Here is a 15,866-nt window from a genome sequence, read left to right as displayed (position 1 = left end):
ATGTCATTTATAGTGAACACGCCCGTGTTAGAGGCGGCCAGTGTCAGCGCGTCAAGAGTGTGTTGTAAAAGTGAGACCAGTTGTGTAGTTGGGCGTGTAAACACAGTGCAAGTGCGACTTTGACAAAGTAGTTATTTTAGTTTGTGGGTTGTTTTGGCCACAACGCTAAATTATACCTGTCGCCAAATTACAGGTGAAGTTAAGGCAACACACACACAGAGAGACCAATTGCTCGGTCTGTTGGACTCTCTCTCCCCATGTGTTTCTCCATCTCTCTCTCTCCCTCTCGCTCTCTCACGCTCGCGCACCGGGGGAAATGTGGGTTTGATTTGTGGGAGCAGCCTACCCCGCGCTGGGCTTTACAACCTATGGCTGGAGTGGCCGCTCCTCAGTTGGTGTGAGCTCCGGACGCGGACAGACGCAGTGCTCCCCGCTTCTCCACATCATTGACTGTCCTTTCGTGCTCCTTTACATTTTCACTGCACTCTGGAACACGGGATGTTTTGAGTCGGAGGACCGGTCTCAGTTTGGATTTTACACATGTTTTAGGACGGTCACGTTTCGCACTTGACTTAAGGTGAGTTCAATACTTCCATGGTCTATTTTGAAGCTGTTTTTTTTTTTTTTGGCTCTTACTGTTGTTTGGCTATTATTTTGGTCACATCTATCCCATCAGATTATTGTGTATGTCCTGTATGGTTGTCGGGTTTTTTTGTGTGTGTTTTTTTTTTTTTGGTGACTGAGGCAAAGGCAGGTGTCAGTGGCTCACTTCACTTGACCCTGTGGACGAAGCGCACTGTCCGGTGCGCACTGAAGAGGCAGGATTGAGCAAAGCCTTTAATAGCGACTGTGCTCAATGCCAGCAAGAGATGCCAATGCAAGCAGAGCGTTTCTTGGTTCTCCTCTTCCTTGGTTCAGCGTCTGCCAAGTCTCCCAAAGCGTTTGTCACTTCCACTGTTTTCCCTCAAGATTCAACAGCGCCATATGCACCGTGAACAATATATATATGCCATTAACTATAGGCCCGTATACTTTCTTACTTCTATTATGAATGTTAAAACTGCACAAACACCAACTATTGAGCATTCTCTTAACCTACATCTCACTTTGATTCAAATTGATTTAGGATTTATAGAATCCATAAAGTGATCCCAAAATGCTTGGTCCTTATTTGCACTGTTTTGGACTGAGGTCATCTGGCACTTGTTTTTCCATCATCATTTGATTATCACTCCGTGTCTCCATCAGCAACAGTGATGTGGAGCTAAGGACAAAAAGAATCATGATCTGTGCTTTGAAACACATGCCTCCTCTGGATCCTGTTTTCCTGCACCATTCGAGTCAGTACCTCATGAGATTGACACAAGCAAATGCTCCTCCTCTTTAAGTGACGGCCTTTTGAGACCTGTCTGCGCGTTCTGTCCATCGCAAAAGGATTCTAAGTTGTTTTCCTCGCGAGCAGAGGTGGATGTGGGGTGAAATGATGCGCGTCTGAACGAAGGGGAAAACAAAGTGGAGTGGCTTAAGTGTTTTCTGTGAGACCCCCGTGTGTTAAAAACAGCCCTGGGTCATCAGCTCATCACTCTGTCCTGTCAGAGGGGACCAGGCTGTGGCACTGTTAGCACCCTGCCAGGCCTGCATGTGTCGGCCACATTAGCTGCAGATGCTCTGGTGTGTGTGGGCTCTGTCTGTGGCCTGTGCCCATTTAGTGCCGATCAGGAGGTTTTGTCTGGCCCAGATTTTCCCGAGACACCACTTGCGTTGACAGTGGAGGCAGCGTTCACTTCTCATGCCACATTTCTCCAAAAGGAATGGCTTTTCCCCCTCCATCTCCCTTTTCCCCTTCCTTGTGCAAATGATGGTGAGACTGAAAAAGTTACATTTACTATAAATATATAGACTGCAAAGAGACCATTTACCACTATTTCTATGACCAGAGACTAGTGAACGGAATGATTTATTAATAAGATGTTTTTTTCTTATTATAAATTTGCAAATTGACATCTATTGGCAGAGGATTTCCCTTACATACTCAAATCAAGGTCAAGTACTCTTACTGCAGGAAGATTGTTTTTGCAGTGAGGTGTTCAGTCACAGGGCAGGGCTCCAGACTCAGACCAGATCAAGGACACGGATGTTACTGACCACCAAGACGAGCACTCAGAAGGTCAGAAAGTCCACCCATTATGAATCACCATTTTCAGTTCAGGATCAGGCAAATCTGCCATATAAATCTCACGACTTCAAATCCTTTTAGCTGACAAAGATTACACCTTTGTGACTGTGGAATGCCACCACTTTTTCATACTATGACAAGAAACATATCGCCTTAGTTAGTTTGTGCTGACAAGGAATGTATTGAACCGTATATGCCTTATGGTTTGGTTCCATGTGGATAGGGCCAGAAAGTACCAAATCATATTATTAGTTATCTTTCAGAATGTTGTGATGATCGAGCGACGGTGGCTTATGCACTTTCTTGATAAGCGCTGTGTTTGTTTATTGGACTGGCCTGTGAGCCAGTGCTTCCCCTCACGCACGGGGAGGCAGGGGTTAAAAGTGTGAGGCAGCCCCCGTGGCCTCTTACGGACTAGCTGAGCCACATACGCTGACATGAGGACCATGTGTTTGTCCATCAACATGTGTTTAAGTGTCATGTATGCCACAGTGTGAGTATTACAAGCACTTAATAAAATAATTAGTGGTTTTTCCCCCTGTGAGTTCAAAGCAGGTTGTTGCTCTGGGCTGTGGGCTAGAGGTTTCTCTTGTGCAATGGAAAAAAGAGACTTGTTTTCCTGTTGGGGGGGGGAACCACAGCACTGCCTACCGCAACGGCCTTCAAACAGCTCCAGCGCTTACCTCTTCTCTCCGTAAAGCCCCTTCATCCTGCTGAAAGAGTGACTTCCTTACTTATTCTATCAGCTGTTTGCTCGGATTGCATCGTAGGGCTCATTTGACCGATGGCCCAGTGGATCGATAAAGTAGCTTGTTTCCATCACTCTGCTGAAGTCCATGGGAAATGTTCAATCAAAGAGCGAGGTCCACCCACGTAGACCTGCTGAAACCGAGCATTTTAAGAGCCTCCACAGTTCCTGCCCCTGTGACACTTACTGAGAAGGAATCTGGCTGTGGGTGTCATCCTCTTTTCCCGGGAACATCTTGACAGCACATGGAGGAGAAGTATTTTCTTGCAATTGAAAGTGGATCAGCGGTGAAAATGGAAGAGTGGCTGTAGCCGATTATTTTCTCATAGTGGAATCTGTTGTACATAATGTTGCTACTCACCGGAATTCGCACAATACACTTTTCAGCCATATTTTGGTTTCCTTGTAGTGGAGAGAGGCTGATTCAGACTCTGTGCTGAACCAGCCGTGATTCAGCCGAGATTCCGTAATCTCTCTGAACCCACTGTAAACCCGGGGCGGCCTGGGTGTGTGGGAATGGTCCTGACCTCACCATCCACCTCGGCGCTGTCTGCCTCCTCTCTCCTCCCGTTGGCTCGTGGATCAGGTTCTGTTGATTTAAAGAAGTCGGGGTCCCGGGCCAGAGCCGTGTGGGCAGGGCAACAGAAGCAGCGCGCATTCCTCCGTGGGGCGTTCGTTCCGAATCTTTTCCCTCTCCTCCTTCAGCCCCTCGCTCCCGAAAAAATGGAAAAATAGAGACGCAGATTATTGGACTAATGTCTTTTTGGATGTGTCCATGTCAAACGCCCACACGTTCTTGGACAGGAGTAGGGCTTAAGAAATTAGGCGGGGATCCCAGGATAATGATGTCTGTTTGTAAGAGCAGACCCCATCCTCAGTAATCCTCCATATTAGCTTGTTAAATATCCAAAATATCCAGCTCTAACTTCAACACTTTCTTCATAAGTGGTGGCAATTTGAGTGGTCTGAATGATCTGAATTAGAGATGGAAAAGCATCACTTGGTGACATCAGCAGGTGGGGGGTGGGTGTCTCTTGGAGAAGGACAGCGGATGACTTATATATATATACATTATAGCAAGGTTGATATGCCTTTTTAATGATCCAAAGACACACACAAAAAGTACACAGATGAGAGAGGTGAAGAGTCTGACCTCAGCTGTCAGAGCCGGCCACTCACTCTCCCAACGGTTTGTTTACACTATCAGCATGCGTGTTTGGATGACTAAAGCATGCAAACAATTGGTTTTACCCCAAATTCCCCTTCGCGTTTGCTAAAAGAAACTTATCCAAAGATACGGTGGTGCAGTGAAGTGAGGTGGTCCGGGCTGACACACCATATGATGATACAGTGTTGGGACTGTATTTCACAGATAGCTCCTACTTACGGCGCTAATTGCCAGCATCCTATTATATTCATACCATCAATCTTTGTGTGATGATAATGAGGCTGGAAGTGCCCCCTGTTGTTAGCCTATTAAAACGGCCTCCATGCCCCCACGCAGCCGCTAATAACCCCCCCAGGGATCACTGTACGGCAGGCTGCGGCGTGAGGGGTCCGGCACGCTGTCATCTGGAGGAGGCGACCCGCAAGACCCTTTATTTCCCCGAGTCCAGCGCTCCCACGTGGGATACAAAGTGGCTCAGCTGTCTGCTCCCCCACCCCCCCACTCTACCCCTCCCAGTGCTGCTGCTGCTGCTGCTGCCGCCGCTGCTTCTTCTTCTGCTCCCAAGCCAAATAAAGCCTCTCAGCCACTTGTGTTTTCCTAATCTGTGAACTCTGACAGGGGCGCCCACGCTTGAAAGGGAGACAACTCAACATGGGACGATCCCCCGGTGACAGGGAGAAGCTGAAAAAACGCTCCCCGGAATGTTCCTGCTGAAAGTGCGGACCACCCTGCCGCCCTCAGATCTGTCCGTCCGTCTGTCCGGCTGTGGACTCCTCCGGCTGGGTTATAATCGGATTTCCTTTCCTTTTTTCCCCCCCGCCTATACCTTCCTCGTTGGGTTGTCATTGCTTGATTACTTAAATATTCGTCTCGGCCAAGAACAACTTTTAAAGCAGGATGTTTCCCTTCTCTCTCCACTCACATGTGCGCGCAGAGTACAGCGACTTTCCATCGAGAGCTGTGGCACATCCAGGCCACTCTCAAACTTACATTTTTACCACTGTTTACTTGGCTTTATCAGAACTATTGGGATTTTTGAATTCATACATTTCTCACAATAAGCGTCCACACTTTGGCCAAGGGAATGAAGTGCCTGCCACAGTGTCTTGGTTTTGAGTCCCAGCTGAGGACATCCAAATAACTAGTAGTTTCATTGTTTTGTTTCCCTCCAAAATCTGAAATGGATTACATTGCCGATAGTATGGCTTGACAAGCTCTGGCATGAATTTCTATGAATCATTCAGCATTTTGCGTGGAATTCATCTGGTTCTTATAGAAACGCAGGCCCAAATCTGCTGCTACTTGAACCAAACATAATGAAAGACAATGTGCGCCGCCTCATAGGATACTTGTGGCTTGTTAAACACACTGTCAGGGCTGAAAACGGAGAGTGTTCTTGCTGAATTGGAGTCTCAGCATTTTACGGGTCACCCAGCTTCACCGCTGACATCCTGGCACACTCTCCAAACATTTAGTGAAACATTCCTTTGCAAGTGATATCGGGGTAATGCTTTTATAAAGACCAGATTCAGTGGAATATTTCAGTACTAAACAGTCATGTCACTGCTCTCTGTGGAAGAGTCATCTCCCAGCAGGTCCGGCGGCACACACAGAGCACCATATTTAGTCAGATACAAAAGAGCGCGGCGCTCGGGTCTAATCTGTTCCCCCGGCTCCCCCTGTCCCTGTGTCTCTGTCGGGTTGCCTTCTCCTTTGCTCTAACTCGTCTTTTTCTTTTTCTCCGACATCCATTCATCGTTGTCCTCTGCTCTATGTCCCCTGAGTGTCCCTGGTCCCTGAGTGTCACTGTCAAAGTCCTCACTTACATTTGAGTGCCTGTTTGTGCTTTACTGGGACGTGTCAAGTTTTTTAGTTTTGTTCCTCTTCTCTTTCCTGTCATTGAACTTTTTTGTAGTTTAACAACATTCTGAGGTTGTTGTCTCACAAAAGGGGACTTGCATCGCTATCCATTTAACTCATTTATCATCTCACATGCTCTTAGCCTATAGGTGGATTCACTGTTGTAAAAAACATATGTATATTTTTTTTTAAATGCTCTTAATGATGCAATGTTTGTTTTGAAAACAGAACTGATCTTCGTCTGTCTTTCTGCAGGACAAAAGTTTTCACCTTTGGCAGAAGTGACGCTGGGCACAATCGACATTCATTCATCTCTTCAATCCGCTGTCGCAGAAACGCTTTTACCGAGAGGATCTTGGACAGCCCACAGGCCGTTGGAGCAGGATGAGGGAGTCCTGGAGATGCCTTTTGGCTCTGTGCCTTTTGGCATGCTCTGCCTTCTGCCACAGTGCTATAAACCCCTTTGCAGGACAGCAGGCCCCTCTGGACCCTTGCTACGATGACACAGGAGCGGCGCGCCGGTGTATCCCTGAGTTCATCAATGCTGCCTTTGGCAAAGAGGTGGCCGTGTCCAGTGTGTGCGGCAAACCCACCTCTCGCTCCTGCAGCGTGGTGGAGCGAGGCGACGACCGGCCGTCTGTTCGCACATGTCAGATCTGTGATGCAGCTGACCCCCGCCGCGCCCACCCCCCGTCCTACCTCACAGACCTTAACTCCGCTCATAACCTCACCTGCTGGCAGTCCGAGAACTTCAACACCTCGCCTCACAACGTCACGCTCACGCTGTCACTGGGGAAGAAGTTTGAGATAACCTACGTGAGCCTGCAGTTCTGCTCCCCTCGCCCTGAGTCCCTGGCTATTTACAAAAGCATGGACTACGGAAAAACCTGGATGCCCTACCAGTTTTACTCGTCTCAGTGTCGTCGCTTGTACAACCGGCCCAACAGAGCCACCATCACCAAGCAGAACGAGCAGGAGGCTGTGTGCACAGACGGACATACAGACCCCCTCCCGCTGTCAGGAGGACTCATCGCCTTCAGCACTCTGGACGGGAGGCCCTCAGGGAAGGACTTTGACAACAGCCCAGTGCTGCAGGACTGGGTCACCGTCACAGACATACGAGTCATGTTCAGCCGGCCCCAGCTGCCCCGGGACCACACTGTGGGGATGAACAATGGAGGGAGGGAGGACGAGCCTGTGGCTGTCCCATCCACTATGGCCACTTACTTTTACGCCGTGGGAGACTTCCAGGTCGGTGGAAGGTGTAAATGCAACGGACATGCCTCGCGCTGTTTGAAAGACAAGGAGGGGAAGCTGGTGTGTGACTGTAAGCACAACACCGAGGGCCCCGAGTGTGACCGCTGCAAACCCTTTCACTACGACCGGCCGTGGCAGAGGGCCAGTGCCAGAGAGGCCAACGAGTGTCTACGTAAGTCTTCTCTCCTCTATCCAGCTCTGAACACAACCTTACAACAAACCACAGTAGCAACATGGGCTGCGAGGGCACATGTTTTATTTATCTCCTGGTAGTTTTAGCTCAATCTGAGACCGAGAATGTAAGTAATATGTTTTCTCCAGACCTTTTTCCACCACATGTGCTGCTTTTGACAGTTTTGCTCTTAGTATAAATAGACTTTCGGCTTTATTTAGTTCAGTTGTGCTTGTCATAAAAATATCCGAGCATCGGAAACTCGGTAAAAACCACTGCCCTCTTTTTAACCCTGCTCGATAATGAAATATAACCACATCCAGAAAACACTCCGCTTGATATTTCTGACATGTTGTAATTGCCCAATGCGTTGGTCTCAAATCCTATTTCGACGTGGACCGTGCCAGATCTGTTAGCGCAGGTCAGAGGGGCCAGAGTGAGGGAGGGGGGAGCAAAACCAGCGTCAATCAAATAAATTCAAGCTTTCCCCTTCTTTCTTTTCTTTTTTTACTCGCTCTGCCAACTCTACCTTTCCTTGGCGCCTGCTCTCGCCTTGACACCGTTCTTGACTAAAGCCATGCGCGCTCACTGCTCTAAACAATATCCTGTGAATCCCTTAGTGTTTTCTCCGGTAATGTCGGACACGCCTCTTTTGACTGTGGCCGTAGCGGTTTCCGAAACTTTACACCCGCTCCGCACCGGGCTGCTCTCTGAGGAACTGATATGTCACTTCCATCCATGAGTCCTGAACTAAACAGCCACGCCGCAGCAGCCAACTGGGATGACCTAATCCGCGTGTTGATATTGGGCAGTTAAAAACAATTGCCTGTTGCACGCTATACCTGACCACTCATCCGGACACGCCAAATATTCAATCCCAAATGCCCACATTTTAAGTTCCAAAAACCTTATTCCAGAGATATTTCTTTCCAAAATATATACACGGTGCTGTTCGGATCCCTCACTGCGCTTTCCTTGCTGTTGCACGAGAACGTGTCATTGTTTAGACTGGGAGAGTGAGTGAGGGCTACAGGCATCCCATAGGTGTCACCAAAGTCTTCACAGGGCCCCGGGGTGTTTGTGTGTATGAGGGAGGGGGCGTGGGGAGGTGACGGGGGGCACACAGAGGTCATGATCCTGAGTGGGGTGGTGACAAGGTTAAGTTGTCGTGAGAATGCTTGTGGCTAATAAGGAATTCTGAGGGGCAGACGCAGAGCCGGAGCAGTGGTTGTTTGACACCCGTCTGCGGCGCTGAAGAATGAAGTGTTGTGTGGCTGGCTGTTCCTGCGGGCAGATTGTAGCCCTGCATTAAACATGATCTAACAGACTGGGGTTATGCCTGACATGCGGTGTATGGTGACAGTCCACTGGCGCGCTCCCACAGACGGAGACACTATCCATGCGCGCACTATAGCGTGTACTCGTGTACCTCTTCACTGTGAATCCCTCCCTGAACAGTGACACAGCTTTACAAATCCCCCTGCAGACGCGGGGGAGAGCTGCCCATAAAGCCGTCTGTTTGTTCACACTGAAGAAGACATGACAGAAAACGCTGTGTCGGGTTTGTCTCCAGCTGAAGCCACAGACAGAAAGAGGAAGCAGATGGATATAAGCTGTTTGTGTTCTGCTGGGGATGGAGTGTTGGCTTTTCTGCTGGCACACTGCTACAATCAAAACACTTTAAGATGTGAAAGGCTTTATCATGCCTGAATAAAGTGTGCTAAAGCCGTGAGACCAGAGTCCTCTAGTGCATTCCCTGACAAAGTGTCACAAGGTGTAGATGCTCATTTATGATGGAGCTACTACAGACTCTTGGCCATGTTTGCAGCCATGTTGGCTCTGTTTGCACACAGAGCCAAGCTGTTCTCTTTTCATACCTCCTCCTCTCATTTGGATTTCGACAGGAAGTCCTGAGTAGTGCTCTGAGAGGTGTACAGGCCTGTGCCAAGCCTCATCCATCCCCAATGGAGCAGAATACAGTGCTGTGCTGCTGCGACCGAGAGAAATCAATGCTACATTAGACTTTTTTTTCCCTTTTTCTTTTTTTTTTTTTTACTGTAGATCCAATTATGTGATACTATTAGTTTTATTACTACTAAGTAAATCATTAAATATTACAGAATTACAGAATCAAATGATTTTGCATGTGCAACTACAGTATATAACACACCAATGCCATCACCTGGACTGAAAGCTTCATGAGAGGAGGTTATTATATTGAATGATAGATGGCATTAGATCATGCCTGTCCCTAGATGAAGCTGCACATTAAAGCTGTGTATCAGAGGGAAATGAATGTGACATGTTACAGTCCAGTCCTCTGAGGGTGTGGTGTCAGGCAGCTCAGCTTGTGCTTTTAGGAAACTCTTAGCTGGAATTAGCAGGACACTGACAGATGGAAGAGTGAAAAGATCCAGACGAGGTGCAAGATACAAGTGTGAACCTGGTGGAAAGTCCAACCCTAAACGCTGATTAGAATTTCCAAATAGGTTTTCCTTTCCCCTCACATCTCAAGGGCACACAGAGGTTAGGCCGCTTTCAGACGCACTGCTGCACTTGTCAGGACATTCTTCAGGCTTTGTGATTGAGGAGTGGCCTCACTTGTGATCACATCAATGAAAACTGATGCTACGATTGTTAAATGTACTAAAATGTCATTGGAAGAATATTTTAAAAGTTACCTGGAGCAGACAAAACTACATGCTCTTGTTACTGTGTAAAGCCATTTGCTAATACCTGAATATTCAAAGGCGGAGGATAACACATGCATGTGCCATGTTGCAACTTTCGCTAATTGACTTCAGTCCCCCCCCCCCTCCTGTCTCAGCGCTGTGGCTGCGGGCTAACAGGGACCCAACACTTCAATTAGTTCCACTGCAGCCCTCAAATGAGCCAGAGCTATGTGTGTGAGTGCGTATGTGTGTGTGCAGAGGGGCTGCTGAAAGGTGGATTTGAAAAGGGAACCTCCTGCGCTTTCAAATAATTACACAGCAGAGGAATGTTGTTCTAAAATCAACAGCCCTATGAAATGATGCCTCTGGGGTGTTGGCGTGAGATGCAGGCGCTTGCTATATGAGTGTGACCGACATACACTTACTCCTCTCGGATTCAGTGTTACACGGAGATGGATGAAGTTGTGCAGTAAATAGGTTTAAGTTAAGGTTTTCAAATCAAGTCTACAAAACTTCTAAACCTACAACCTTCAAGGGACCGACAACATGCACAGCAGGCTAATCCTGCAGCTAAAACACCTTCAGTTGTCATGTGCATAGAAAACCATAAAGACTGTCCAAGTTCAACAAGGATATATAGCTTAAACGTTGAGTCTTTGTGTTGTCTTTTCTTAAAAACATAGCAGCAGAGATGTCAGTCGGGTGAGATATTTTGGAAAAGCCTTGTGGTTGCCAAAGGCCATGTGTTGCCACGCGGGGCTTGAACCTGAGGTGGGGCAGAGGGGCTGCACTGTGCCACCCGCTCTCACAGATGGCACTGGTCACCTCCTGGGGCGTCCATCTTGCTGTCTGCTGGAGTCGAATGAAAACGATTACTCCCTGCCCCTTGCTCCCAGTGCTGTCCAGGTTTACGTATTAGCTTTATGGAAAAATGACTGAAATAGCTTTGTGTAAAACTTTACTGGATTGGAGGTCCCTTTGTATATCCAAGGCTCTTTTTAGAAATGTCGTACATATACTCATGTTGAGACTCGTGGACTCACAAAATTACATTCTTGATGTTTTAATAAGGCTGGATCAGAGCAGTGCCAGGTACAGCTCTGTGCTCTGGTAACACTAGAGAAAGTGCTTATATGGAATAGAGCAACAGAATGTTTGTTTATGGACCATGTTGTGTCTGAAAGAAAGGAACATATTTCAGTCAGCAGTGTTATGGTGCTACTTGTGATGGATATTATTGTATGGTGAATAGTGAGCATATGAATCAGCTGAGTTCATTAACATTTTTCCTCAAACTTGAAAACAGTCTGAACTTGTCTTCTGGAATTTTGACTCCTATGCTTGAACCAGTGGCAAATCATAAGTGGAATATCATATTAGTGAGATGGAAGACTGTTGACATTTCTGCTCTTCTTGCGTCTCTTGTTAGTGCTTACTGTGGCCTCGTGTCCCACAGTAGCCGCGAGTGTATACGGGACGACCCGTACCCAGCCACTATTAGAATGGAATCAATGTCATATGTTAAGAGTATGGACAAATCCGCTGCTTTAATCAAATGTTCCAGGGAGCCGTCTGTCCTTACGTCCATTATCATCTCCATATGCTGCACTCGGCCCATGGGACACACGTATAGACCAAGTTTTCATACATACTCAGGCTTTTACCAATTTCTACAGTGCATGCGTGCTGATGTCTCGGATCAGGTCAACTTTGTGATTCCCAAACTCAAACTCAAGTATTCTGCCAAGACGTGTATTTTGCCCATTCCCGGGGTAATGCGATTGCACCGTGTGTTTACGGGAACATTAGGTTAGTGCCTGTAGGAGGGGAAAAGACCGAGAGTAAAAAGGTGGGATGCAGATAACAATGTTTGGATGTGGCCAAGTGAAGTGGACCAGAGAGGGAACAGAGCCGCCACCCCCCCTCCTACAACCTGGCAACCCTCCAGCCTAATCCCATTACCATCGCTGTGTGTGCCTGATGCCATAACTGAGGCAGGGGACCGAGGAGGAAGCAGCAAACGTCACAGTGACCATGTGGGAAACAGGGTGCAAAGGGACTGTGTCAGCTCTACGTCCTTTTCTTTTCTACACAAAATCTGAGGATGCATTGCATGACTACAGGGTTATTGTAGTTTGACCGTAAGATTTATTATTTAAAGAAAAGTAACCAGTGAGGTAAATAACATGCAGTATATAAAGTTGGGCTGGGATGATCCACTTCTGTCGCGATCCGATACGTTTCACGATACTCAGGGGCCGATCCGATACGTATTGCGATACAGTAAGTTATTATGACAAGTAAAATTTTGACCTTGAAATGTGTAAAAAGTCATGTGTCCAAAGTTTAGAACTGAAATGCCATTTGTCATTTATTGAAGTGCAGGCATAAATAATAAAAATGCCTCCAAACACAAGTATTGAAAGTATTGCGATACTTGATAAAATATCGATACTTGGTACTGCTGCACAATGTATCATAATCCGATCCGATATTTTGTCCCAGCCCTTTATAGCCAAACTGCAGTCAGAACAATGGCACAATTCATTCCAATCGAATCAAAATTTCAATGGTACTTAGAAAATCTGAAAATTATTTAAGTAATAAAAATCCTATCTTGATAAAGTCCTAATATTTACGAACTATAAAACAACTGCTACTTGCAACTCTACAAACATGTTCTGAAATGCCTGTGCTCCTGTTAAATCAGCCTCGAACGTCCGTGCTCTTTGACATTTTAAAATCTGCACAGAGAACTGAATCAGTCCTCACTGAGCAACTTAATTCCTCGCCCCGGTCAGAGCAGGTGCTGGAACGGCAAGGCACAACTAAGGCTCACCCTACAACCACTCAGCCTCTCCGGACACCTGCAGGAGCCCGGCTAGCCCTTCCACCCAGGCCATAGGGCAGCGGAGCGGGGAAACGGCATGGCCAAACTGCAACCGTGCTCCTCCGAAACGTTCAAAGAGCCATATTAGATCACGGCTTTTTGTTTCTGTAGAGCCACTGAAAATCGATTGGCTGTGCACACCGCGTTGGCCTGGTACAGATGGGGGGGGGGGGAGAGTGAGCCTAGATTTACCCCTGACATATGGAGAGAGCGGGGGGGGCGGCACACTCCACAAACACATTTTATTTGGTGAGCGCAGTCTTTACGGGGCAATTTGTCATAGCGGTGTGAGGCTGTTGGACGCTGCTGGACCGCGGCTTTCCCTGAATGCAAGACTTACGTCTGCGCTCTTCTGATCTTCTTTATCTCAAACGCTCCCCAGCAAAGATAACGGGAGATTTACCGCAGCAGTGATTGTGCTAATCATTTTGTGGTAATAGTTTCCGCAGGTAGTGATCCCTATTCCTCCCTATTCCTCCCTGCCCTCTCCATCAGAGCGTCTGCCAAGTCTTTAGCTTTTGTTTGTTTGATTTCCCAGACAACCTGATGAACCACATGTTGGCTGCTGCTGGACTCGTAAAGTATAGCAGCGGTATTGCAGAGTCTACAGTATGCTGACTTTTCACCACCCACAGATCCTACTTCAAATGATAAAAGACTAGTTGCTGTTGTCAGCTCGTGTAAATATAGGAGTGGGACTATGTTGTGAGTCAGTTTTGAGCGCATCTCATCTGATATAATCTGGCATTTGCAAATTCTGGTATTTACATCTGATACTCAGTTTTGTTGTAAAATGACAAATACTTGGTTGAGCCTTGAGTGTGTGTTCGCTAACATGCACTCCAGCAAATAAACAAATAGAGAAATGGTCATGTCGGACTTTACGACATGACCGAGCACAGTTCATACACAAGGCAATTCCAAGTGCTTCACAGTTACATGCAATTACAAGAAAGCAGATAGTAATTACTGTTGTCATATGCACGGGTAAAAAGAACTGTTTTCAGCCTGGATTTGAACATTGTCAGAGTTGAAGACTGTTCCAGATTTCAGCTGCATAAAACCGAAACGCAGCCTCGCCGTGTTTATTATTGACTCTGGGAACCACCAGGAAAAAACATGGTAATATGATGGAAATGACTTGGAAACTCTGATCAACAAGGGATAATGCATTCTGCAGCCCTGTTTCCATATTATTACTTGAAAAACACCATGTTTTGTGCTGGTCATTTCCAGTGACTGCTGGGTAGAGGTTATCATCAATCATATTTCCATGTATGTGTAATATCCATGTACTTCCCATAATTATTTTTCATTATGACATTTTTAGGATGTTTAATGGGTGACTATGCTATCCAGTCCTGTAAAGTGCTACCATGTTTTATTTTGTTTTTTGTGAAAAGGGTTGGTTTCAGTAGCGTCGATGATTCGATCAGATTGAAGAAGAAGAGAATTCATCTAAATAACACATTTCATCTGCACTGTAAATGCAACTCAAACTGGCAAACAGTGAGTTTTGCTGAGTGCCGGTGTGCACTTCAAAACAAACTCAAAACCATCTCGCTGCATCCCGATGCTAAGTACAGATGTGGGATGGGTCGGATAAACCGGCAGAACACCTACTCAGGGACTTAAGATTCCCATCTTTCTCAATTTGTCCTCCTCTCCGTTCTTAGATCTCAAATCCAAATCTCCACCTTTCCCCCTCCCCTCTCACGAAAGGCCTGGCTGTTGTTAAATCCGCCGACTGCCGTTACACATGTTAAAGCTCTCAGCGGAGGACGGCGGGATTTCCTTGACATTCTCCACACTTGAACACATCCTTGCGGAGCGGGGACTTTGTTGGCCGATCCCGTTGCAGCGAGAGCGAATGTGAGGAGATGCGGGGCTTTCATGTGGGGCTGTAGGTGTTAATGGCCACAAGTGCTCCCAGCTGTTGGAGGCAGACGTTTGGGTTTGTCACAGTGGGCGCAGAGGAGCGGGGCAACTTGTTCCGTCACATTTGGACCCAATGGCTTGTTTATAAACACAGGTAAACCGCTAAAGCCCTTGTAGTGTATGTACCTTTTGGCTTTCTGTCCATTTTGAAGCTCACAGATGAATTTGACCTTCCGCGGTAGCAAAATCAATAGTACAAGATCAACTACTGACGTTGCACTCACAACATAATTGCAGGATTTTTCCCCACTTTCCCCAAGTAATAATTTTGTTTGATGCAAAAATAGCAAACAGATTGTGGTACAATATGGTCTGGCATGGCACCACGTCCAACTGTCTTCAAACGGAATTGGCCCAATCCAGAATTGTATTTTTTATTAGCTGCAGAATTCCACTGTTAAACCAGATGGAATCACGAGTCTGAGAATGTGTTCTTTTTTTCCAGTCTGGTCGCTGGAGAGCTGGGACTCTTTCTTCATTGTTGGAGCAGCTCTTTGTTCAGTGTTCTCGTAGGACCCATAGCTTCACCTATCACTGCAAGGAATCACATTATTAGCAAACTGAGTGACGGCATTCAGCTTTGGTGATTGTTGCACAGAAGTAGCAGCTCATGCGTGACACAGAACTATTCCTTTCTCTTGAAGTTCCACATCAAACAAACATACATGGAGATGGTAAATGTGTTAATACCTTTACAGCCACTTAGTTCAACTCATGTCTTTGGTTTTGACACTGATCAACAGTAACTTGTTTGCCTTAATAAATCCTTTTATAATCCCTCTGGGGGTAATACAAGTGTTAATGGGATGATTAGAGGGTCTTTCATTTCGCTCTGGTGTTTCCGGACAGAAAACCACCCTTGCAACTTTCCTGCACCGGGTCGGAGTCACCAATACACACTAATGGAATGATGAAGACGAAGAAGAAGCTAACAGGCTAACGGGCAAAGCTAACTGCGGGCTAGCGCCACTTAAACAGTTACAGC

At 46.7% G+C, this 15,866-nt stretch overlaps 1 protein-coding gene across 1 annotated transcript in view; it reads left to right on the top strand.

Moving 5' to 3' along the window:
• The first annotated feature begins 314 nt into the window (after positions 1-314).
• The window catches only part of ntn2 (netrin 2), a 33,854-nt gene continuing 18,302 nt past the window's right edge, over positions 315-15,866 (top strand). The window contains exons 1-2 of the mRNA XM_079576738.1: positions 315-577; positions 6,208-7,381. Coding sequence (XP_079432864.1) covers positions 6,337-7,381 — 1,045 coding nt within the window. The 5' untranslated portion in view covers positions 315-577; positions 6,208-6,336. The remainder of the gene's footprint in view (positions 578-6,207; positions 7,382-15,866) is intronic.

This window comes from Gobius niger (genome assembly GCF_951799975.1).
Source record: "Gobius niger genome assembly, chromosome: 19".
NCBI lineage: Eukaryota > Metazoa > Chordata > Actinopteri > Gobiiformes > Gobiidae > Gobius > Gobius niger.
This window is presented reverse-complemented; position numbering and strand designations above follow the sequence as displayed.